General features: G+C 40.8%; 2 protein-coding genes across 2 annotated transcripts in view; both read right to left on the reverse strand.

Moving 5' to 3' along the window:
* Positions 1–1,328: 1,328 nt before the first annotated feature.
* Positions 1,329–7,453, reverse strand: LOC117527724 (protein NATD1-like). Its single transcript, XM_034190194.1, has 3 exons — positions 7,246–7,453; positions 2,924–3,042; positions 1,329–1,490 (listed from the first exon to the last, which is right to left on the reverse strand). Exons 1-3 carry the CDS (start codon positions 7,391–7,393, stop codon positions 1,350–1,352), a joined length of 408 nt encoding a protein of 135 aa, XP_034046085.1. The 5' UTR covers positions 7,394–7,453; the 3' UTR covers positions 1,329–1,349.
* An 8,310-nt stretch (positions 7,454–15,763) lies between these two features.
* LOC117527738 (germ cell-specific gene 1-like protein) overlaps positions 15,764–23,663 on the reverse strand; it is a 31,883-nt gene continuing 23,983 nt past the window's right edge. The window contains exons 4-5 of the mRNA XM_034190208.1: positions 17,418–17,529; positions 15,764–16,132 (exon numbers count right to left, since the gene is read on the reverse strand). Coding sequence (XP_034046099.1) covers positions 15,826–16,132; positions 17,418–17,529 — 419 coding nt within the window. The 3' untranslated portion in view covers positions 15,764–15,825. The remainder of the gene's footprint in view (positions 16,133–17,417; positions 17,530–23,663) is intronic.

The raw sequence follows: 23,663 nt of genomic DNA on the forward strand, positions 1-23,663 counted from the left end.
TCTTCTTTTTTTTTTACTAATAGCCCAATTTCATAGCCTTAAGAGTGTGCATATCATGAATGTTTGGTTTTGTTGGATTTGTGAGAATCTACTGGTACATTGTTTCCCATGTAACAATAAGAAATATACTCAAAACCTGGATTTATCTTTTTAGTCACACAGCACTACTATTATTCTGAACACTACTGTACCAATGGACAGAAAAATGATACAAGTCTTACCTAAGAACATTTCATTTAATCACAACTGAACACACAGGCGATTTAACAACACACGACATCAGTTGTACTTCTTGCACGTCAGGTTATCTGTAGCACTTTAGTATGTAGAGAACTTTGCTCTCGCTGCATGAAGCTCCAGTAAGTCATCGGGTCTGATGTTTCCTTCGTGGAGATCCCAACCAGCTGCTACTTCACCTTGGCTGATTTCAGACTCGTGGGTCACATTTCTGAAAAATTCCAGCAATGTGTTTGTGAAACAGTGTCTTCTGTCTTCTTGTATGTAGCAGGACAAAGATAACTGGCTGATATCGGCGTTGGAGGCACAGCAGCGACCGCATTCAAAGACTCCAGTATTTTTCAACACGGGCTCGATTTTTACAAAATTTTGTGTTCATCTTTTCTCTCTGGAAAAATATGACATTTAATCTGTGCAATACTGATTTAGAATGGCAGCACCATCACAGGCTAAACAGTTACGCCACGTAACTATCCACGGCTAGCTAAAAACAAGCTCTGTTGCTGCCAAACAGGTGAAAATGTCAGAAAGATGGCGTAGCATAAAAAAGGCACCCTGTGGAGGTAAACACATATTTACTTCAAGAAGTGTAGAGAAACTTTATAAATGAGCAATTTTAAAGTTACCCGCTTACCCGGCAAACAGCCGTGAGGCTGCAACACAAAAATAAACATGCCTGGAGCCTCTTGTGCAAAACTTTAAAACTCCCATTTTATGGCACAAAAACATTATGTAACACAGTATTAGCTTGGAAAAATGTAGAACATGTACTAACTTCATAACTTTTATTTTTAGAGAAGGTTCAAATTCTGTCAGTCTTTTCTCATCCAGGTTCAGTCACAACTTATCAGCTGTTATGCTAATGACGGGTTCTTCATGAGGTGTAGCTACTAGAAAAGATAAATTACAACATTATCGAGATTCTAACCAGCCTAATAGCTCTGAGTTGGCATCCCAAAGAACAGATAATGGAGGAATTCATCAATTCGATATGTAACATTATTTTCAGTTACAAATATATATATATATATTTATTTATATTTCCTGCATTTCATCTCTGATTAATGTGCAGTGAGGTACACGAGGTTTCATTTGAGCTGAGGTGAGCTCGATTACGTGGCACCGTGAGGTTTGTATTTCAGGATGATGAGGTCTTTGTAATGGAGCTCTGGATGGTCCCTGATGTATTTCTGAATGTACCAACATGAGACAGACGCTTTGAGGTTCTCTTCAGCCAGAAAGTCCATGGCAGCCTGTGAAAACAGCATTTTATTGATACTATTTACAGTAATCTATTAAAAATTTGTTAACAAGCTGTAAACTGATGAAACTTTCACAATAATATTATGATTTTACTTAACAAAATGCAAGGTGCAAAAACAGAAAAAAATAATTATGATTTGGTGTGACCACATTTTCCCTTTAAAACAGCATTAATACTCCTCCATACACACATTTGCACACTGTCAAAAAATTTTGTACATGCAAAGTTCCAGAGTCAACAGTTAGAAAGCTCCAAACTGTGATGTCACATATCCATAATGCTCTAGCTGGTTCCATGCCATCTTTCAAAATGGGCGTTTTGTGTTTTAAAGAACGGTCAGCACAATGTGTGTACTTTCTGCATCATCGTGTACGGTGGTGATGGATTAAACACATAAGGTGAGCTATTTATTTACTGCTATAAGCAACAGTTTGGTCATCGTGTCTGAAGGTTCTTAAAATGGAGCAATATCTTCACCTGGTGGGCATTTGACATTAATGCAGGTACAACAGAATTTTGCTGAAAGCTCCAGTACATACCCAGTTAATGTATCACTCATCAGTTTCTGGAGTGCTAGGAAATATTTTGATATGATTTTGACCTAATGTGGTGGAATGTCAGCTAAGGACACCATGATCTGACAGAAAAAAAATGGTTACATTTCAATGTTACAGGCCAAGGTCAAAGTTTTGGAAAATGTTCATACACAGCGTGTACAATTATTAGCTAAGATGTATTCCTGAGGATTAATTTCTTTGTTGAACAAATACTGTGCTCTCACTCAATCCAAAAAGTTAGTAAAAGTATCTTCAAAGAAACAGCAGGTTTGAGAGTTCTTGCATTTAAGGTCTGCAATACATTCCAAAAAATGTTGGGACTGGGAGCAATTTACCCTAAATATGAGGACTAAATCATCACTTTTACAGCTAGTTTTCTTGAGACAGAGGATGAAGACATGAACATTTCCAAGTCTTTGAAGATGTCTTAGACTTAATTTACACCAGCGATTAAGAAACACAAACACAGTGTGATACTAAATGGTAAATGGTGTCGAGTAGGCAGTTCTTAAAAACAGTGACCCTGCTGGAAGTGCATGAAATTCTCTGGTAGGCACAGGACAAGAAAAGAGAGACAGACAGTCCAACAGGCCAATGAATGTGAAAGTATTTAATTAATAATTATATGTAAAATAGCAAAAAACGCTGACAAAAATTATTTCCTATCATAGTTTTAAATACAGAAATGGATGAATATTAACAAAAGAAATGAAGCTGACCACATGAAACATCTTGGGTTCATACTGTCTGTAAGCAAACAGGAGTCAAAGTTTGTTTATTTGATTTTTTTAAACAACACTTCATCTCATGAAATATGGATTCCCGAATACATTCAGAGTGATTTGTTTTCATGTCAAACCCGTGCCTGTGTCAGCAGCGCAGCAATGCCTTGGCCCCTAAATAGCTCCGGGACGTAGGTTGATGTTAGATCCACCTGGTTCTCCGCCGTGTATCTGTAGCGCAGCGCTGCACGCTCACTGGAGCCTGTGGAGAGGCCACATGCAAACGTCAGCCAAGAACAATGGCTTCCATGCGTCTCCAATTAATGCACATTCTGAAATGTCTTAAAGTGGGGCTCAGGAGGGCGAGGTGTCAGGGGTCAACAACCGGCCAGTTCTCATTTTAATTTCATCATTAGATGACCAAAAAAAAAAAAAAAAAAAAAAAAAGACCAAAATGCCAATAAGTGCTTGTAAGAGCGGCTCTGCACCAAAAGCATCATACACATCTCAATCTTCTTCTTCTTTGTCTTTCGGCTGTTCCCGTTAGGGGTCGCCACAGCAGATCAATCGTTTCCATCTCACCCTGTCCTCTGTATCTTCCTCTGTCACACCAACCACCTGCATGTCCTCTCTCAGCACATCCATGAACCTCCTCTTTGGTCTCCCTCTTCTCCTCCTGCCTGGTGGCTCCATCCTCAGCATCCTTCTCCCTATATACCCTGGGTCCCTCCTCTGCACATGTCCAAACCATCTCAATCTCACCTCTCTGACTTTGTCTCCAAACCGTCCCACCTGAGCTGTCCCTCTGATATGTTCATTCCTAATCCTGTCCATTCTTGTCACTCCCAAAGAGAATCTCAACATCTTCAGCTCTGCCACCTCCAGCTCTGCCTCCTGTCTTTTTGTTAGTGCCACTGTCTCTAAACCATACAACATAGCTGGTCTCACTACTGTTTTGTAAACTTTCCCCTTCACTCTTGCTGATATTCTTCGGTCACAAATCACTCCTGCCACCTTTCTCCACCCACTCCACCCTGCCTGCACTCTCTTCTTCACCTCTCTACCACACTCTCCATTACTTTGAACAGTTGACCCCAAATATTTAAACTCATCTACTTTCACCACTTCTACTCCTTGTAACTGCACTATTCCACTGGGCTCCCTCTCATTCACACACATGTACTCAGTCTTGCTTCTACTGACTTTCATTCCCCTTCTCTCCAAAGCATATCTCCATTTCTCCAGACTAGACTCAACTTGCTCTCTACTCTCACTACAGATCACAGTGTCATCTGCAAACATCATAGTCCATGGGGACTCCTGTCTGATCTCATCTGTCAACCTGTCCATCACCACTGCAAACAAGAAAGGACTCAGAGCTGATCCTTGGTGTAATCCCACCTCCACCTTGAATGAGTCTGTCATTCCGACTGTGCATCTCACCGCTGTCACACTATTCTTGTACATGTCCTGCACTACCCTAACATACTTCTTTGCCACTCCAGACTTCCTCATACAATGCCACAACTCTTCTCTTGGCACCCTATCATAAGCTTTTTCTAAGTCCACAAACACACAATGTAACTCTTTCTGTCCTTCTCTGTACTTTTCCAACAGTATTCTCAGAGCAAACATTGCATCTGTAGTGCTCTTTCTTGGCATGAAACCATATTGCTGCTCACAGATCTTCACCTGTTTTCTAAGCCTAGCTTCTACTACTCTTTCCCATAACTTCATGCTGTGGCTGATCAGCTTTATGCCTCTGTAGTTACTGCAGCTCTGCACATCACCTTTGTTCTTGAAAAGAGGAACCAGCACACTTCGTCTCCACTCCTCAGGCATCCTCTCACTTTCCAAGATTTTATTAAACAATCTGGTTAGAAACTCTACTGCCATCTCTCCTAGACATTTCCATGCCTCCATTGGAATGTCATCTGGACCAACTGCCTTTCCACTCTTCATCCTCTTCATAGCAGCCCTCACTTCTTCCTTGCTAATCTCTTTTACTTCCTGATTTACTCTCACCACATCATCCAGGCTTTTCTCTCGCTCATTTTCTTTATTCATCAACTCTTCAAAATATTCCCTCCACCTTCTCAGCACACACTCCTCACTTGTCAGCACATTACCATGTGCATCTTTTACCACCCTAACCTGCTGCACATCCTTTCCAGCTCTGTCCCTTTGTCTGGCCAATCGGTACAAGTCCTTTTCTCCTTCCGTATTATTCAACTTCTTGTACAGCTCGCAATATGCCTTTTCCTTTGCTTTTGCCACTTCTCTTCTCGCCTTACGCCGCATCTCCTTGTACTCCTGTCTACTTTCTTCATCTCTCCGACTATCCCAAAACTTTTTCGCCAACCTCTTTCTCCTTATACTTTCCTGGACCTCTTCATTCCACCACCAAGTCTCCTTGTCTTCCTTCCACTGTCCAGATGTCATACCCAGTACTGCCCTAGCTGTCTCCCTCACCACATCTGCAGTACTTTTCCAGTTGTCCAAAATTGCTTCCCCTCCAACTAGTGCTTCTCTCACCTGCTCGCTAAATTTCACACAACAGTCTTCCTCCTTCAGCTTCCACCATCTGATCCTTTGTTGAGCTCTCACTCTCTTCTTCTTCTTTACCTCTAAAGTCATCCTACAAACAACCATCCTATGCTGTCTAGTGACACTCTCTCCTGCTACCACCTTACAGTCTGTGATTTCTTTTAGCTTGCATCTCTTATAAAGAATGTAGTCCACCTGTGTGCACCTTCCTCCACTCTTATATGTTTCCCTGTGCTCCTCCCTTTTATTAAAGTAGGTATTCACCACAGCCATTTCCATCCTTTTTGCAAAATCAACTACCATCTGTCCTTCCCCATTCCTATCCTTGATACCATATCTACCCATTACTTCCTCATCACCTCTGTTCCCTTCACCAACATGCCCATTGAAGTCTGCTCCTATCACCACTCTTTCATGCTTGGGCACACTCTCCACCACCTCATCTAACACACTCCAGAAATCTTCTTTCTCCTCATCTCACAACCTACCTGTGGGGCATATGCACTGATGATATTCATCATCACCCCTTCAATTTCCAACTTCACACTCATCACCCTGTCAGACACTCACTTAACCTCCAACACACTTTTAACATACTCTTCCTTTAAAATGACCCCAACACCATTTCTCTTCCTGTCCTCACCATGGTACAACAACTTGTACCCACCGCCGATGCTCCTGCTCTTACTTCCCTTCCACTTGGTCTCTTGCACACACAATATGTCTACCTTTCTCCTCTCCATCATATCAGCCAGCTCTCTCCCTTTACCAGTCATACTACCATCATTCAAAGTCCCCACTCTCATTTCCACCCTTCTAGTTTTCTTCTTCTCCCGCTGTTCGTGGCAACGTTTTCCTCCTCTTCTTCGTCGTCTTCGCCCAGCAGTAGCCCAATTTCCACCGGCACCCAGTTGGGCAATAGCATCGGTGGCGGACGTTGTTAACCCGGGCCGCGACCGATCCGGTATGGGAATTCGATTCTGAGTCTGCATAGTTGGGTTGGCTTGTTTTACGCCGGATGCCCTTCCTGACGCAACCCTCCTCATTTATCCGGGCTTGGGACCGGCACTCAGAATGTACTGGCTGCACACCCCATGTGGCTGAGTTATCATACACATCTCAATGTATTATTATTTACAACGATTCATCAACAACAGTTGTAGCATGCAGAATCCTCTTTACTGGGATTCATCTCTTTTTTGTTGAGAAAAATGTTGGAAAAATACTCAGTCTCACAATATAAAAAGCATTTTTCATAAATCTATGGATCCACTCTTATCTTTGCTCCACTTTATGAACATCAGTTTGGCTGTTTTTAAGTAAATGGGGGTCCACTGCCCACGCCAAAAAAAATCTGCCTATACCTCTGACATTTGAATAACACTGGACATTAAGCTTCTCTGGTCCTGGGTTTGCTCCTGAGAAGATTAATATATAATGCGTGTCTGCTTAGTTCAACAACACAATTCTCCCTTCTAAAAAAAAAAAATAGTTTTTTGGTCTGTACCTGCCACTGTGCAATTAAACTCCCATCACCCACACACCATTAAATTATCTGCCTTTGACAGGCAGTGTCGTAAAATTAACATGCTGTTTGAAACAAACCATACAAAGTAAAACTGGGGTTTTATCGTCTTCGCACTGTTTTACAGACAATTTAACGTCCCTTAAATTGACAGATTTATCAACGGAGTTTGGTGGAGCGGAGTCGCCGTGATATGAAGCCACCCAAAGAGATTTAAAAGTATAAATAGATTTTGTATTTTATTTCCGTGAAAACAGATGAACTGGTGTTTTTTTTTTTCTCTCTCTCTTTCTCGTTTTGACCCGAAAACCTATAGCAGGCCGCGAGTAGACCCCGTGCTCGATTACCGGAGCTCCGCGGGCACCTGAGAGCAGAAAGCGGCTGCGATCTTACCACCGGCCGGTGTGGCGGTGAAGCGCTGGTTCTGTCGGTCATGTACCACCGTAAACGTGCAACTCCGGCTTAAAACGCTGAGCGTGGTTCGAGTCATCCACGGATTACTCTCTAAGAACATGACTCTGGAAAATAATTTACAAGCCATTTAATGAACTGCAGGGAGGCGACTAGTAGTTACAAAGATGAACCACTTGGGGGCGCCAGTTCCTCACTAAAGAACTACATTTTTTAGGCAAGACAAATATAATAAGCCATAGACATTATAAAGAGTAGACGCCGCATTGGCTGCTTGGCTGCGAGAAATGCGGCCGCCATCTTGGAGCGGTCATCGTCGTGATTCTGTCACAGGGCACAGTGGTTTGATTTTTTTTTTCCTATAATAAAGTTGCTTTGTTCTTTGTTATTTTCTCTGTTCTGTAAAGTGTCTTTTAGCACTGTGTAAAGCGCTATATAAATAGAATGTATTATTAATAGTAGTATAATAAGGTGCTGAGAGCTCTGCAAACAGTCCTGTCAGGACTTGTAGCTGGAAAACTTTCATGAGCAAGTTTGTACATGTGGAAATACGAGGTCTATCAGAAAAGTATCCTACCTTTTTATTAAAAAAAAAAAAACTATATGGATTTGAATGACGTGCGATTACACCAATCATGCTTGAACCCTCTTGCGCATGCGTGAGTTTTTTCACGCGTGTCGGTGACGTCATTTCCCTGTGGGCAGGCCTTGAGTGAGATGTGGTCCCGCCCTCTTGGCTGAATTCCTTTGTTTCACACGCTGCTCGAGACGGCGCGCGTTGCTTTATCAAAATTTTTTCTGGACCTGTGAGGAATATCCGAGTGGACACTATTCAAGAAATGAAGATGGTTTTCGGTGAAAAGTTTAACGGCTGATGAGAGATTATGGGGTGTTCCTGTCGGTGCGTGACGTCGTGCAGCGCTTCCAGGCGCCATCGTCATGCTTGGGCATGTTCCAACTTGCCCGTTAAGGTTTCCAATGGAGGTGTTTTTCCTGTCGCGACCCCCTGCGGTTGGGTCCGGCCCGACATGCGACTCTGCCCGCACATTCTTTCATTACAAAATGTCCGTTAACAATGGAATGTCCAAATAAACTCCTCATGCCGACTTCTTCTGAAAGTTCTCTGTTCTCTGACGACTTACTGGGTCAACAGAGCCTGAAATGTGGAAGTTTTCAACTTGAAACGGCGAGACGCTGCCGCCTCGAAGCGCAGATCGCCGTCAGGCACCGTGGGCCGTCCTTACGGCGCACTACCAGACCAAAATCTCTCATCAGCCGTTAAAATTTTTACCGAAAACCAGCTGAATTTATCGAATGGTGTCCACTCAGTTGTGCCTTACAGTTTTGAAAAAATTTTGATCAAACAAAGCAGCAGTCTCTGAGCCATTCCTAAACAATGAAAAAATCGACGAGAGGGTGGGCCACACGTGATTCAAATCCATATGGTTTTTGAAAAAACAATAAGGTCGGATACTTTTCTAATAGACCTCGTATGGTTTGCGGTGGGACGTAATGTTCTTGTGTTAACTTGACAATTTAGACGGACCAAAAAAATTAACTTCGATAACAGATAATCAGATAACTGAAAAGTTATCTTTGATAAACTTAAAACGATAAACCACCCAAAAATATATCAGAAGTTACAGATAACCAATAAATTCCAGTGTTGTCTCCACTACACGTGCAACTCCTAACAAGCTGATTTTGAGCTTTAACAGCACAATCACTTCTGAAAGCATTAAAGGTGACAGCAAACCCAAACAATGAATCAGCACTTCTGTCTTTGAGCATCCTGCCCCCTGCTGGAAGCTCTAGTTTACCACATGGCTTCCAGCACAGACACCACAAAGCTCAACTCTGCCCAATCACCATGCTGCCATCAGGCTGAGGTCTTGGAAAATAAAGCCCTGCTGACTTATGGTTTGGTGTATAAATAAAATGAATACTGATAGAATAACTCCATTAATGTCAATTCTGTCATTTGTGCAAAGTTAAGATATAACATATATCTTTTAATGTTGAATAATGCACTAATTCTGAAGTTTTGTAACAAACACAGACAGATGGCATTCTGGGTAAAATGTACCTCCGCTAACACTGATTGGTTGATTCATTCTATGTAAACCAACATGTTAATGTGAGGTGTGTCATGTGTTGGTGTTTACAGATAAATGTGCTTTTGTAAAATATGCCATTTTTTATTTGTTTAAAAAAAGGCATTTAAAAAAAAAAGCCAAGTTGTAATTAGATAACCATCAGATATAACCGGTGTCAAAATAAATAGAACACTGCCATGATCTCAGGCCTGGCGCCAGAAAAAAATATTAAGGGGGCGATGAGTTTATCGCACTCCCCCCCCCCCCCCCCCCAAAAAAAGTGCACCCTGGAGGGTACGTGCCTCTGAGTGTGCATAATGAATTGGGTGCACTCCTAGAAAGCTCGTGTATTTAGGATACACCATTGTAAGAGACTGACTGAGTAAGAGTAAAGAGTGATGACAGTATTTTTTTTTAATTATTATTTTAATGTATAGACCCTCGGTCAAGTGATCTCCTGCATACCACAAAACCAAACCAACAACTGATCTGAGAAATGACACGAGACAGTAGATTAACCCCACATACAGCCCTCCATCACAAGAGCAAACACAGCGCAATTGGGCATGACAGTCACACAACGGGTCAAAGATAAACCTTTCATGTAGATATACAGTGGTCCCTTGTTTATCGCGGGAGTTACGTTCTAAAAATAGCCAGCAATAGGCGAAATCTGCGAAGTAGTCAGCATTATTTTTTTTACAATTATAGACGTTTTAAGGCTGTAAAACCCCTCACTACGCACTTTATACACTTTTCTCAAACAGGCATTAACATTTTCTCACTTTTCTCTCGTGTGTAAACACTCTCAAAGTTCAAACCTTAGTAGAAAAATAAGACCAACCTGTTTTCAGGCCCAAACATTTGTTTGAGAAATAAAAATAGAACATTTTCCTATAAATAATTATGATGGCTTTTAGAACTAATGAATTTAATTTTAACGATCAACCTACGAGGTTGGACACATAAGAAATTATTAATAGTGACTGAACAGTATTTCACAGTTCCTCTGATCGCACCTCTTCGTCGTGGCACCGCTCCACTGAAGGCCTCACTGCACGTGTCTTTTTCTGAGTGAAGAACACAGTAATGGGTAGTTGTTGGCGCTCTTTTGTCTTCTGGGCGAGAAGATTCTTATAAACAGACACGCAGAACACAGTGCCGCAACAGGTGTCCCGTCATCTCGACAGAACACCGGCCTGCTTGATGAGGACGCAGAGCACAATGCTCTGTAAAAAAAAGAAGAAAAAAAAAGCATGCAACATTGGACAAAAAAAATCCGCGAAACTGCGAGGCGCTATATTTTTCAGTATTTATTTTTTCTTTTTATTTTTGATAACTCTCACATCCGAGGGGGCGAGGTTGATGATGTGAGGGGGCCTCATGGCGCCGGGTCTGCATGATCTACTGGTGCCAGTGTGAGTTTTGGCCCTTTTTCAGCTGATTTTTCATTCATGCGAGAATTTTTTGGATCGCACTGAGTTTCAGGTTAATCGTGCGTCCTGCATCATTTGGTATACATGGAGTAACGAGCTGCGTTTAACATCTCATGACCACCTCCTGATCTCCGATCGTATGGTCAGATGAAAATCAAACCTGTTTGATATTCTGGTTGACCGTCGTGAGGGTATCCCGCTGCTGTAGAGCTACAAGCATCCAACCTCTCGCACTGTGCCTGTGCAAACACCACAGACCTGTTTTGTAATGTTTTTTTTTTTTTTTTAAAACTTTGATGTCTCCCATTGAGAGTTTTTGTAAATTAAGTTTGAAAAAAAGCTTCTGGAAAGCCGCGCGGAGGCTTCGCGCGTCACGACGGATTCGCCAATGGAGCGAGACAAAAAACACCTCCGTTTTGGAGTTTCAGAGGACAAGTTGGGACATGCCCATGTCCAGGACAAAATCTCTTGTTAAAAGTGAAATCTGCCGGAAAATGGCTGATGTCCAGCTCTTGTTATAACCAGAGAAATTGCACACGATGGTCTCGGATCCATAAAGCAATCCGTTTAGAAATGAAATGGTCTTTTCAGCCTGTCGATCGCGGCGCGCCCTGAGGTGCTCTGGGCCGTCCTTAAAGCGATAGTAACACGCCTTGATCTCTGTGAAGCCCTTTAAAATTTTCAGCGAAAGCCATCTCAATTTTTCAAATGGTTTCCAGCTGCCTGTCTCTAACAGTTTCTGAAAAAAATCTGATGGAACAAAGCACAAATCATTCCGCCATTTCCTCGCAATGAAAATCCGCCGAGGGGGCTGGACCACTTGTTTGGACCATTGCCCAATGACTGCTGACATTCATTTTTACTGACACGTCCACTAATGTGTTTTTGCTGCTGCCAACATCTTTTTCTGTTTCTTTTATGAGAAAGTATGTTCATACTCTTTTAAAAATGCCAGGCAAAGAAGCACTTCACTCACCTGTCATGCTCATGCTCCCAAGATGATGCATGATGCATCATGTTTTTAAAGTGCACATGTTACGGCAGCATTTTTGGGCCACACTGAGGTTTTTTTTTTTTTTTACTTTGAGAAAGGGTTGAGAAAGTCATAATATTACGAGAATAAACCTGTAATATTATGAGAATAAACTTGTAATTTTACGAGAATAAAGACATAATTTTATGAGAGAAAAACCCATCTCAAAATCAGATCTGTGGAGCGCTTTGTTAAGTTGTACTTCAGTATAGGTTTTACAAATAAGGAAATACTTAATCTTTTGGCCCATCTGCACCACATTATCATTAGTATCAGAACTTTGAAAAGGATATTCTCGTAATATTATTGTGACTTTATTCTTGTAATATGATGAATTTTTTCTCATAAAGTTCTGACTTTACTCTCGTAATATTATGACTTTATTCTCAGAATATTTTGACTTTAGTCTCGTACTATTAAAGTTTTTCTCATAAAAATACTTTATTCTCGTAGTATTATGACTTTATTCTTGTAATATGATAATGAGTTTTTTCTCATAAAATTGAGTTTTTTCTCATAAAAGTATGACTTTATTCTCGTAATATTATGACTTTACTCTTGTAATATTATGACTTTATTCTCATAATATGATAAATTTTTTCTCATAAAGTTCTGACTTTACTCTCGTAATATTATGACTTTATTCTCATAATATTTTGACTTTAGTCTCGTACTATTAAAGTTTTTTCTCATAAAAATACTTTATTCTCGTAGTATTATGACTTTATTCTTGTAATATGATAATATGAGTTTTTTTCTCAGAAAATTACGACTTTATTCTCATAATATTATGACTTTACTCTTGTAATATTATGACTTTATTCTCATAATATTTTGACTTTATTCTCGTACTATTACACATTTTTTCTCATAAAATTATTTTCGTAATATTTTGTAGTATAAAATATTTCATAGTATCTCGTAGTATTATGACTTTATTCTTGAAATATGATAATATGAGTTTTTTCTCATAAAATTATGACTTTATTCTCGTAATATTATAACTTTACTCTTGTAATATTATGACTTTATTCTCATAATATTTTGACTTTAGTCTCATACTATTAAAGTTTTTTCTCATAAAAATACTTTATTCTCGTAGTATTATGACTTTATTCTTGTAATATGAGTTTTTTCTCATAAAATTATGAGTTTTTTTCTCATAAAATTACGACTTTATTCTCGTAATATTATAACTTTACTCTTGTAATATTATGACTTTATTCTCATAATATTTTGACTTTAGTCTTGTACTATTAAAGTTTTTTCTCATAAAATACATTATTCTCGTAGTATTATGACTTTATTCTTGTAATATGATAATGAGTTTTTTCCTCATAAAATTATGAGTTTTTTCTCCGAAAATTACGACTTTATTCTCATAATATTATGACTTTACTCTTGTAATATTATGACTTTATTCTCATAATATTTTGACTTTAGTCTCGTACTATTACACGTTTATTCTCATAAAATTACTTTTTCTCGTAGTATTATGACTTTATTCTTGAAATATGATAATATGAGTTTTTTTTCTCATAAAATTATGACTTTATTCTCGTAATATTATGACTTTATTCTTGAAGTCTTAAAAAAAATCTCAGTGTGGCCCTAAAACGCCGTTATAACATGTATACTTGCGAGACCATCCAAAAATTGTGAATGCACCCATTTTCACCACTAAAGTCCTGTTCTAAAGTTAGGAGGACAGTGAAAAAGTAGCCTGCACATAGTCCATGCTGTTAACATGAATTTGCTTATATCAGTGTGCAGGTTTGGCAACTGTGACAGTGGTTTAGTGTTTGCTAACATCAGTGCTAACATGCTAGTAATGTCTGTAGCTGCAGAGTTACTGAATAAGAAAATTGATCATGTGACCTGTCACGGTAGGGGAGGGGCCACCCACACAAAGAATGCAAACAAACAAAACAACAACAACAGACTACTTCTTTTCCTCAGTGTTTTGCTACTTTATAAAATATCCTTCAGCATGAAGACAGTGAAAGTGCAGCTCTGTTCAGTCTTTTTCACAAATAACACTGAATGTAAAGATCTGAAAAGTTGTACAAAATTCCAAAATCAAAGCCAAGCATGGTCAGTTACTGTACCTCAGAGAGGACAAAATCTAGGAGTTCCTGTTTGTAGATGCATATTTCATGTGGGTCAAAGACCAAGCCAATGAATGAATGAATAAAACAAGAAGATTATCTTATACAACCCCTGGCAATAATTATGGAATCACCGGCCTTGGAGGATATTCATTCAGTTGTTTAATTTTGTAGAAAAAAAGCAGATCACAGACATGACACAAAACTAAAGTCATTTCAAATGGCAACTTTCTGGCTTTAAGAAACACTATAAGAAATCGGGAAAAAAATTGTGGCAGTCAGTAACGGTTACTTTTTTAGACCAAGGAGAGGGAAAAAAAATATGGACTCACTCAATTCTGAGGAATAAATTATGGAATCACCCTGTAAATTTTCATCCCCAAAACTAACACCTGCATCAAATCAGATCTGCTCATTAGTCTGCATCTAAAAAGGAGTGATCACACCTTGGAGAGCTGTTGCACCAAGTGGACTGACATGAATCATGGCTCCAACACGAGAGATGTCAGTTGAAACAAAGGAGAGAATTATCAAACTCTTAAAAGAGGGTAAATCATCACGCAATGTTGCAAAAGATGTTGGTTGTTCACAGTCAGCTGTGTCTAAACTCTGGACCAAATACAAACAACATGGGAAGGTTGTTAAAGGCAAACATAATGGTAGACCAAGGAAGACATCAAAGCGTCAAGACAGAAAACTTAAAGCAGTATATCTCAAAAATCGAAAATGCACAACAAAACAAATGAGGAACGAATGGGAGGAAACTGGAGTCAACGTCTGTGACCGAACTGTAAGTAACTGCCTAAAGGAAATGGGATTTACATACAGAAAAGCTAAATGAAAGCCATCATTAACACCTAAACAGAAAAAAACAAGGTTACAATGGGCTAAGGAAAAGCAATCGTGGACTGTGGATGACTGGATGAAAGTCATATTCAGTGATGAATCTCAAATCTGCATTGGGCAAAGTGATGATGCTGGAACTTTTGTTTGGTGCCGTTCCAATGATATTTATAAAGATGACTGCCTGAAGAGAACATGTAAATTTCCACAGTCATTGATGATATGGGGCTGCATGTCAGGTAAAGGCACTGGGGAGATGGCTGTCATTACATCATCAATAAATGCACAAGTTTACGTTGATATTTTGGACACTTTTCTTATCCCATCAATTGAAAGGATGTTTGGGGATGATGAAATCATTTTTAAAGATGATAATGCATCTTGCCATAGAGCAAAAACTGTGAAAACATTCCTTGCAAAAAGACACATAGGGTCAATGTCATGGCCTGCAAATAGCCCGGATCTTAATCCAATTGAAAATCTTTGGTGGAAGTTGAAGAAAATGGTCCATTACAAGGCTCCAACCTGCAAAACTGATCTGGCAACAGCAATCAGAGAAAGTTGGAGCCAGATTGATGAAGAATACTGTTTGTCACTCATTAAGTCCATGCCTCAGAGACTGCAAGCTGTTATAAAAGCTAGAGGTGGTGCAACAAAATACTAGTGATGTGTTAGAGCTTTCTTTTGTTTTTCATGATTCCATAATTTTTTCCTCAGAATTGAGTGATTCCATATTTTTTTCCCTCTGCTTGGTCTAAAAAAGTAACCATTACTGACTGCCACAAATGGTTTTCCTGATTTCTTATAGTGTTTCTTAAAGCCAGAAAGTTGCCATTTGAAATGACTTTAGTTTTGTGTCATGTCTGTGATCTGCTTTTTTTCTACAAAATTAAACAACTGAATGAACATCCTCCGAGGCCGGTGATTCCATAATTTTTGCCAGGGGTTGTATTATGATTTATAATCAGGGATCATGAGTTCATCTGGTTCTAGCAAATTGGGCCGAGAACTGCTCCAGTGGGACGTTGGGACCAGGATGGTGATCTTCAGCAGTATTCCTCTCCGCCTTGGTGATCTTGTATGTTGTCCATTTCCACCACATACATTGTGCCTGTGGACAGTTTGTGCCCGTTGATGGGCAGTTCTGGGAGGGCCTCGGTTTCAGCGGGTACGGCAGTGAGGTACATATCCCACATCTGCTCAGGGAGCTTCAGCTCCAACATCTTCTGCTTGATCATTAAGCTCTTCTCGATATTCCTCCTCTTGTATTTGAACTCAATGATGGTCTTTGTGTATCTGTTGAGGGCGGTCACTGCAGAAGCCATACAGGTGCCAAAGGAGCCCCACGCCAAACTGAAGACAAGACAGATATCACATTAACCAGAAACCAAACTAAACCCTTCTGATGCACATATATGATGTCACTTTGTCTTTTTATTTATCTTTCCTCCACACTGTATTTGACGCTCACCAGCCACTGTGTCAGGTACAGTACACCTGTTCAACTGCTCATTAAAACAAAGTCATCCATTCATGTAGCAGAAACTCAGCACATTTAGGCAAGTAGATCTGCTCATGTCCAAACCAAACATCAAGGTCACGTCTGCATGAAGTGACCTTGGACATGACATGGTTGTTGGTGCCAGGCTGGCAGTGAGAATTTTTCAGAAACAGTTTATCTAGTGGGATTTAACGGCACAATAGCCTCTAGTGGTCCAAAAAAGAAGACACAACCACTGAGTGGCAGTTGTTTCAGTGAAAATGTCTTGTTGACAGATGGAGGTCACCACCAGCAGCACAAACACCCAAACACGCACTGTGTAAAATGTCTCCAATCACAGCCACAGAAGCCCATAACTTCTTCTGGGTTGTCTGGGTGGCTTTCCTCATTCTTCTCCTTCTTGCACAGTCACTCAGTTTTTGAGAACTGTCTACTCCACACAGATTTACCACAGAGTGTCAAACTGTTTGTATTTCTTCAGAATTGATGTAAATAAAGTCCAAGACATATTCAGTGGCAGCTTCACCATCAGAGAGCCTCGACCACAAAGACCCCAGAAGACTCCAAACTGTCACTGATGTTAAAGGGGGCAACACAGAGTATGAAGAACAGGGGGATGTAAACTTTTGATCAGGGTCATTTGGGTCGTTTCTGTCGTCATTATGATTTAAAAAGAGGAAACAGCTGTTTGACAATAAATGGCTTCACCAAACCACTAACCATGAGGGAACAAAAATGTTTTTGTGTTATCGTTCATATTCTCTGAAAATCGGCCAAAAAACAAAAATTCTGCCAGGGGATGTAAACTTTTCAGCACAACTATATTTGTCTGTCTGTCTGTTAGCAGGATTACATCAAAACTGCTACATGAGTTTTAATGAAATTTCCATCACAGATACATATTAGGTCATGGAAGACATTAAATGTTGGAGGTGATCCGGATCTGGATACAGATTGTGGATCAAGATTTCACTTTATATAGCCTTTGAAGGATTACATAAAAACAAACAAATAAATAAATAAATGAATAAATAAATAAATAAAATAAAAACTACTTCATGGATCATCAAATTCAGTATCACCAGGGTGTACCTATTGAAATGGCCAGTGAGTGTGCATCATGTTCACAGTGCTTACACATAAGACCAGCTGTAATCCCATGACCGGGGTCTCCAGTCCTCTGGCCCCATGGCCACAGCCAGCTGGAAAACAGTCGTGAACATCATGTGGGCCACCATCCCACAAAGGCCTGTTAACAAAACATAGAAAACAGGTCAGTGTGTGTGTAGTAACCAATTTAACAAGGTTACAAGGAAATGTAATCAGTGGGCCGTATCTTGACAGTTTGTGCCATGTGGTCTAAAACACGAAGCACAGGTGCGTGTGGTGTGTGTCTGTGTGTTTGTTGGGCATTTATGAGTGATCGAGTTTGTCATGGTTGTGATGTGGACATAACATAACATCAACAAGAGTGTAAGCTGTCTTCAAGACACAAGTACACCAAGATCTTCTACATTGCTAATCGGGGGTGCACTCAGAAGGGAGAGGTTTCCTGGCGAGGACACCGACTGCTATGACACTTCATGTAACACCTGTTGCATTGACTGCTTTGTGTGGAGACTGTTCACTGACCACTACAGGGCATAATTCCTGAATGAATGCAAGTCCAACAGGTACAGGCTTAATTCCTGAATTAATACAAGTACGTGGTCTGAATCCTGTCCCATGCACCACTTTTTATGGTAAGATAAAAACTATTGGTCCTGGCTAAGCTATCATCTTCAAATACATTTTGCAGTGCAGTGGGACCCAGAGCAGTGCCATCTCAGCTCACCCACCATTGTTAACAGGCTTGCACCACCCTTGAGGATCCTGATGTGTTACAAGGCTGCAGACACATAAGGCACTCCCCACTAAGTCAACCAGCGAGATAGCTACTGGGAAACAAACCTATGGAAAGTAGAGAGATACCACCCAAGACCCTACCCAAGCTGATAACTGGCATGCTGGTCTTGCATGTCCCAGAAAGGATCCTGTCTTGCGGTATTTTAAAGCTCTCAGTAGTACTTTCCCTGCAGTTACTGCAATTTCCTCCAGAGTCAGTTCAAAGACAAGCCAAGTCCAGTGTTGACCATGTCTGTATTCATGTGTTCAGCTGTAAATTATTCTTTAGTTATCACTGCCCTTATTACAGCTGTTTTCAGATCAGTGATTTAAAAACCTTGATGATAAATATAGTATTTGATTTATCACGTAATCTATATTCCATTTTTCAGATGGTGATATTGTAGTAAATAACCTCATAAAATCCAACTTCAGTTCAAGACAAGCCATTTACAAGGAGAACTGTGCAGCTACAATCCAGCACCTGTGAATCATCTTCAGGTACAGCCCCCCGGTGTCACTGCTACCTGTCTGTGTCCTTGGACGAGTGTTAAGTTTCTGGTTTTTAATTAAAGGCCCGGTCACACGGCATATGACATTTCCTGAACGAAGGGAAAAAAGTAAAAAGTCACAAATCATTGAGAAAAGGTGGACGAATGAGCTATATCACCAAATAGCCTGCGAATCAAGAGCACAAAAGGGACAAAAATGGAACAAAATGAAACTGAAGCAAACGAAGACCTTGATGTTTTAAACCAGCGGCCTCAAACTGATTCCAGAAAGAGTCAAGAAGGTGCAGGTTTTCCTTGCAACCACCCACTCCACCAGGTGAACTCAGTTGGAATCAGTTAATCAGTGAGTTTACCTGGTGGAGTGGGTGGTTGCAAGGAAAACCTGCACCCTCTTGACTCTTTCTGGAATCAGTTTGAGACCAGTGCTTTAAACGAAATGCGCTTGGAGCCACAGCTGGAGCAGTGTGTGTCTGCATCTCTGCATTCCAGACCTCAACGCTGGGACGGGGCTCATAGCGCCTGAGTCCTGGAGAAGCTGCAAACAGCAGCGTGTGATCCGTCCCACTGTGGAGATTTGTGCGCACGTCGGTGGATCCACCTGCTCTGCTTCAAAATCCAGCAAAAAAGAGGGATCATCTCCTTCATTGTCAGACTACTGACTGTCTGATGGAGACTCTGATGACACACTACACATTCCATCTTGCTCCAGTTAAAACAAAACTGAAGTTCTTGTTCAACATTCATAAGATGCCTCATTTTTATAAAACAAAACAAACAAAAAAATACCCCCACGCTAACCACACAAGCTAAATACGCCACCAAAATTGTACTCACTGCAAGCACGCCAAATATTTCTCAAATCTCTCAAATGCCAAAACTCTATTCGCTGTCTGTACACCTGAAATGCGTGTGTACGAGAGAGAGAGAGAGAGAGAGAGAGAGAGAGAGAGAGAGAGAGAGAGAGAGAGAGAGAGAGAGACGCTGTCTGTCTCTTTGCCTTTTTTTTTTCAAAACCCTGGTGTCACTGGTGTTTCTGAAATGCACAGCCATCAACGATCATGTAAGCCATCAACTCCTTGGAAACAAACGAGGCTGATCGCGCTCCTGCAAAGCCCCTTGGTGTGAACAAATACGCAGTGATCAAGGATCACTTCCTCAAAACTTTGAACAGTCAGACACTGACAGGGCCAGCAGGCTTTTCTCTCTGCACGGGCTGGAGGACAACAAGCCCTTCAGAGCCCATTGACAGAATGCTGCAGCTCCGGCCAGACTTTTTGTGCAGCAACTCTCTCCTCATGTGCATGCATCGCTGGCCAACACCCCGATCACGGATTGCCGTACGTTGGCGAAGAGGCCGATAAATTCTTCCTGGCCGGTCATCACCACGGCATGACCGCGGCAGCATTCGCCACATCACATGCAGTGGCAGAAGCCACGCACCACTGTGGAGGAGCAGCAGCTCCTCCACAAAAGCGCTCATAAACCGGCTTTTGTACTGTGTGAAAACATTCAGCTGGTCGAATGAAGTCAAACTAAACGCTAACATTACAAAAACTAAGCAAACGATAAAAAAACGTCAAGAACTACAGCAAAATGGAATACGGATGAATTGAGGTTTTTGGCAGCATTCGTTCAAATTTTTCAAGTTTAAAAATCCTGACGAAGTGGCGGCTGCAGGAACGAAGCTGCGCAAAGGTTAAACGATGCCAACGAAAGTCAAGGAATGTCCAGATTTCTTGTTTCGTTTGGGCTTCTTTGCCCTTCATGTGACCTGGCCTTTAGTCTCAGTCTTTTGTCATATGTCCTTTTCAGAATAAAGCGGAATAAAAAATAAATCATTCAAGATTTGTAATGTTTTTATCCATTGTAAGAGCCATAACTTGAACTAATTTAAATTAAATATGATGCACATTTCATATTTTGTTATATTTCATGTTATCTGTTATATATTACGAGCAAAGCACCCTGAAGTGTCGCACAGCGATGTTAAGCACAGGCGTCTTCTAACTGTCACAGCACTTACAGGTAACTCCAGACTGTCTTTGATCATCCTGGAGCTGATCAATGGGTGAGCCTTTGCCATTCTGGTTATTCTTCTATCCATTTTGATGGTTGTTTTCCGTTTTCTTCCACGCGTCTCTGTTTTTTTTGTCCATTTTAAAGCATTGGAGATCATTGTAGATGAACAGCCTATAATTTTTTGCACCTGCGTATAAGTTCTCCCCTGTCCAATCAACTTTTTAATCAAACTACGCTGTTCTTCTGAACAATGTCTTGAACGTCCCATTTTCCTCAGGCTTTCAAAGAGAAAAGCATTTTCAACAGGTGCTGGCTTCATCCTTAAATAGGGGACACCTGATTCACACCTGTTTGTTCCACAAAATTGACGAACTCACCGACTGAATGCCACACTACTATTATTGTGAACACCCCCTTTTCTACTTTTATTTACTAATAGCCCAATTTCATAGCCTTAAGAATGTGTATATCATGAATGCTTGGTCTAGTTGGATTTGTGAGAATCTACTGAATCTACTGGTACCTTGTTTCCCATGTAACAATAAGAAATATACTCAAAACCTGGATTAATCTTTTTAGTCACATAGCACTACTATTATTCTGAACACTACTGTAAATAAATCTAAAGGTATATTCCTTGAACTCAAATTGAAAGCAAATCTCTACAACTTGATATAAATTAATTAAAAATACGAGGTCTGTTAGAAAAGTATCCAACCTTTTTTTTTTTTTCAAAACCTGATGGATTTGAATCACGTGTGCTTACATGAGCCAACCTTGAACCTTTGTGCGCATGCGTGAATTTTTTTCCGAATGGTTTCCACCTGGCTGTCGCCCAATTTCTGGCAAAATTTGATGCAGTAGCACTGGTCCAGTCGTTCCGTCATTAAACCACCAAGAGCGTGCACGTCCTCACACAAAGGCTGCTTGCCAGCAAATGACGCAATCGACAGGCATGAAAAAATTCATGCTTGCGCATGAAGGTTCAAGGTTTGCTCATGCAAGCACACGTGATTCAAATCCATCAGGTTTTTGAAAAAAAAAAAAGGTGGGATACTTTTCTAACAGACCTCGTATAAAATCCAGCTTCCTGATGAAGTGGTGTAGAGGAGGATTTTCTTAAAAAGAAGACCTGAAAGTTCAGCTACAATTTGACAGAAAGTACATCTGAGATAGTAGAGACGCTTGAATCTTCGACTGGACTGGGTTACTTGACGCGAGGACGTTTCGCTTCAAATCACAGAAGCCTCCTCAGCTAAAATTCTTGCTCTGGAAGTCTGACTTCTGTCTGACTCTCGTAGAGAAGAAACGCTTCTCCCAAACGCTTCTCCCAAACGCTTCTCCCAAACGCTTCTCCCAAACGCTTCTCCCAAACGCTTCTCCCAAAAGCGTCTTCTCTACAAGAGTCAGACAGAAGTCAGACTTCCAGAGCAAGAATTTTAGCTGAGGAGGCTTCTGTGATTTGAAGCGAAACGTCCTCGCGTCAAGTAACCCAGTCCAGTCGAAGATTCAAGCGTCTCTACTATGGAAACCACCTGGACAACTGAGAGCCTACACAGAAACAATACATCTGAGATGAAAGTCTAGATTTGATGTTTTGGTGAAAGAAACTTTTGTATTTCTTCAGAATTGATGTAAACAAAGTCCAAGACATATTCAGTGACTTGGAAGTGTTCATGTTTCTGTCCCCTGACTTGTTTAAAGAAAACTGGCAATAAAACTGTGAAATTCCAAGTGTTCCAATACTTTTGGAGGGCACAGTATCCTAACCATATGATGAGTGCAAAATGAGTGTGGTATTATTACTGTTTTGTTTAAGAAGGTTGAATATTCACTGTTGATGCACTTTGTGTCAAATCATAGTCATATCATATATCATATTGATATGAAAATACTGAGATACAATAATTTGGCCATATTGTACAGCCCTACTGTCAACTAGCTGAAAACTTTGAATATTAATTTACATCTACATTAAAAAAAATGCTTAAAGTGGCAGGGGGTTAAGAGGGCTGTAATGAGGGGAGTCTGGGGGTTTGTGTGCGCCCCCCCTGCCCCAGAAGCTGAAAAGCAAAAAATAAAAATGCTTAAAAGGCGGGGGGGAGGGGGGTTTGTGCATAGAAGCTGAAAGGCAAAAAAAGAAAAATGTTTAAAAGGTGGGGGGTCTGGGGGGCGCGGAGCCCCCCACAGACACACACACACCGACGGACAATTTTAAAGATCCCAATCCACCTAACCCGCACGTCTTTGGATGTGGGAGGAAACCAGAGCACCCGGAGGAAACCCACGCAAACACGGGGAGAACATGCAAACTCCACACAGAAAGGCCACGGGAATCGAACCCACAGCCTTCTCGCTGTGAGGCAACAGTGCTAACCACTAAGCCACCGTGCTGCCCCTCCCAAGAACCATTTTACTGAAAAAAAGTCTGAAGGACCTAAATGACATGGTGAGATGCTGAAGAGCTTTGCTCGTTCATATCTGTGACATATATACGAGGGTAGGCTGAAAAGTTCTAAGGCTCACCAAGAAGGAGAAATCCCATTTCAATAAAACTTGGCATGCATTAAGTTCAACTCTTCTGATGACTGACTGTGTTATTTTCTTCCCAGGTTGTGAGATAGTTTATGGTTCATAGCCAAGTTTGAAAGTTTGTGGTAGAGGGAAACGGCAAAAATGGACAAAATCTGGCATCGCGGTGTGATTAAGTACCTGCATAAGAAGGGGTTAAAGCCAAAGGACATTCATGCGGATATGGTTGCTACATTAGGGGATGAAGCTCCCTCCATATCTACAGTGCAGAAGTGGGCAGCTGCATTTAAGAGGGGCAGAGAGAGCCTTGAAGACGACCCAAGGTCTGGGCGGCCTGCAACAGCCACAACCCAGAAAAACATTGACCTTGTTCATGAACTGGTGATGGACGACAGACGATCGACGATTAATCACCTAGCAGATGCTGTGGGAATAT

This window comes from Thalassophryne amazonica, chromosome 16 (genome assembly GCF_902500255.1).
Source record: "Thalassophryne amazonica chromosome 16, fThaAma1.1, whole genome shotgun sequence".
NCBI classification, from domain to species: domain Eukaryota; kingdom Metazoa; phylum Chordata; class Actinopteri; order Batrachoidiformes; family Batrachoididae; genus Thalassophryne; species Thalassophryne amazonica.

Excerpts from the sequence above, each read along its gene's own strand:
- LOC117527724 (XM_034190194.1), bottom strand. The coding sequence starts at position 7,393 with ATGGCTTGTAAATTATTTTCCAGAGTCATGTTCTTAGAGAGTAATCCG. Across the intron at positions 3,043-7,245 it reads CACCGCCACACCGGCCGGTG|GCTCCAGTGAGCGTGCAGCG; the intron begins GTAAGATCGCAG and ends GCCTCTCCACAG. Across the intron at positions 1,491-2,923 it reads TTGCTGCGCTGCTGACACAG|GCTGCCATGGACTTTCTGGC; the intron begins GCACGGGTTTGA and ends CTGTTTTCACAG.